The following is a 1,631-nucleotide window of genomic DNA, read 5'->3' on the forward strand; positions in this document are numbered from 1 at the left end:
CCGACCGCGGTCGTGGTGCCGTCGCCGCCGAGTCCGTCGATGCCCTTCACGTGGTCGACCTTGCTGATGTTCTTCGACGTGTCGAAGGTGCCCGCCTGCGAGGCGTGGCCGTGCGAGCCCATCCCCACCGCCGTCACGCTGGCGTCGGTCCCCAGGCCGCCGATGCCCTTCACGTGGTCCACCTTGCCGATGTTGCGGCTGGTGTCGAAGGTGCCCGCCTGCGACGCGTGCCCGTGCGAGCCCATCCCCACTGCCGTCACGCTGGCGTCGGTCCCCAGGCCGTCGATGCCGCGGACCTTGTCCATCTTACCGATGTTGCGGCTGGTGTCGACGGTGCCGGCCTGCGAGGCGTTGCCGTGCGATCCCTTGCCGAGGAAGGTCTGCTCCGCCCGGCCCTTGCGCAGCGTCTCCTCGTCAAAGTGCCGCACCGACTTGTCCGCAAGCTTCGCCCCGAGGGTCGGGCCGCCGTAGCCGGGCACCTTGCCGCTGACGCGGCCGAGCGAGTGGATGTTTGTGATGACGGCCATCATGTCCTGGTTCTCGTAGAGCGAGACGGTCTGGAAGAGGTCGTGCTTCGGGACGCCCAGCGCGCTGCACGCCTCGAGGTACTTGGCGATGTTCTCCATCTGCTGGAACGCCATCTTCATTGTCGACGGCTTCTTGCAGACGCCGGGCTTGAGCGCGTTGACGAGGGCGCAGAGGACGACGCCCGACTTGAGCGCCTCCTGGAGCGTGCCCTCGAGCGCCTCGCCCGTCACCGCCTCGATCCACTCCCGCGCCTCGCGCTCCATCTTCGGGTCAAACTTGGCCGCCGCCTTGTCGGCGAGCTCTTTGTCCATGCCGTAGAGCGGGATGCCGTCCTCGCGCTTCGCGGCGCCGTCGTAGCCGGCGTGCACCGCGTTGCTGACCGGCTTGGTGGGCACGCGCGTCGACATGAAGTGGTGGTCCGTCATTGTTGAGGGTTCGACTGAGAGTGCGAGTTGTGGACGTGCGAGTTTTGAGCTTCCTTGCCCTTGATCACGTGGACTGCGCGCGGCGGAGCCTGCCGAGATCCGGGCCGATGCTTGGGACCATGGTACACACCTACATGCTACAAAGGCTGCCCAAAACTTCACTCTTCACACTTCAACATCAAACAACAAAACAAATGAGTGTTATAGAGAACGGTATTACTAAATGGAATGTACGTAAGAGCCACATACATTGAAAATCTCTCTCTCTCTCAACATCCCAAACAATACAAAAGTTTAGCCTCACTCACCAGCAACTAGCCTGAATCGTAGGCGCCCTCGTTCCCCTCCCCGGGCGCGCGTTGCGATAATGCCCAGCGTTGTGCGCAACAACCATCCTTTTTGCCGCACAGTTGCGCTCCGATCTCGTATTTGTGCCCCACCGATGGCAGCCGTGCCAAAATCGCACGGCGCCGGTCCGCCTCCGGCATGGAGAGCCCAGCTTTCCTCGCAGCGCTGCCCCGCGGCGGGGTCGCGTTGCGCGCGCACTGCAGCACGTCGAAAGGCCAGCTAAGCGCGCGGTGGGTCACCCAATCGGCGGTGTACAGCTTCGGGACCTTGCGTGTCAGATGCAGCAGGCAGGCGTCGCGCACCGCCACTCGACGGCGTGCGGCAGCTTCG

At 64.1% G+C, this 1,631-nt stretch overlaps 1 protein-coding gene across 1 annotated transcript; it reads right to left on the minus strand.

The window, feature by feature from the left end:
• On the minus strand, nucleotides 1-972 carry EMIHUDRAFT_447276 (hypothetical protein; the record flags this gene model as incomplete). Its single annotated transcript, XM_005766622.1, has 1 exon — nucleotides 1-972. A coding segment is annotated over exon 1 (951 nt), but the record flags the coding sequence as incomplete, so codon positions are not given.
• Nucleotides 973-1,631: the final 659 nt, after the last annotated feature.

This window comes from Emiliania huxleyi, assembly GCF_000372725.1.
Source record: "Emiliania huxleyi CCMP1516 unplaced genomic scaffold EMIHUscaffold_5032, whole genome shotgun sequence".
Lineage (NCBI taxonomy): Eukaryota > Haptophyta > Isochrysidales > Noelaerhabdaceae > Emiliania > Emiliania huxleyi.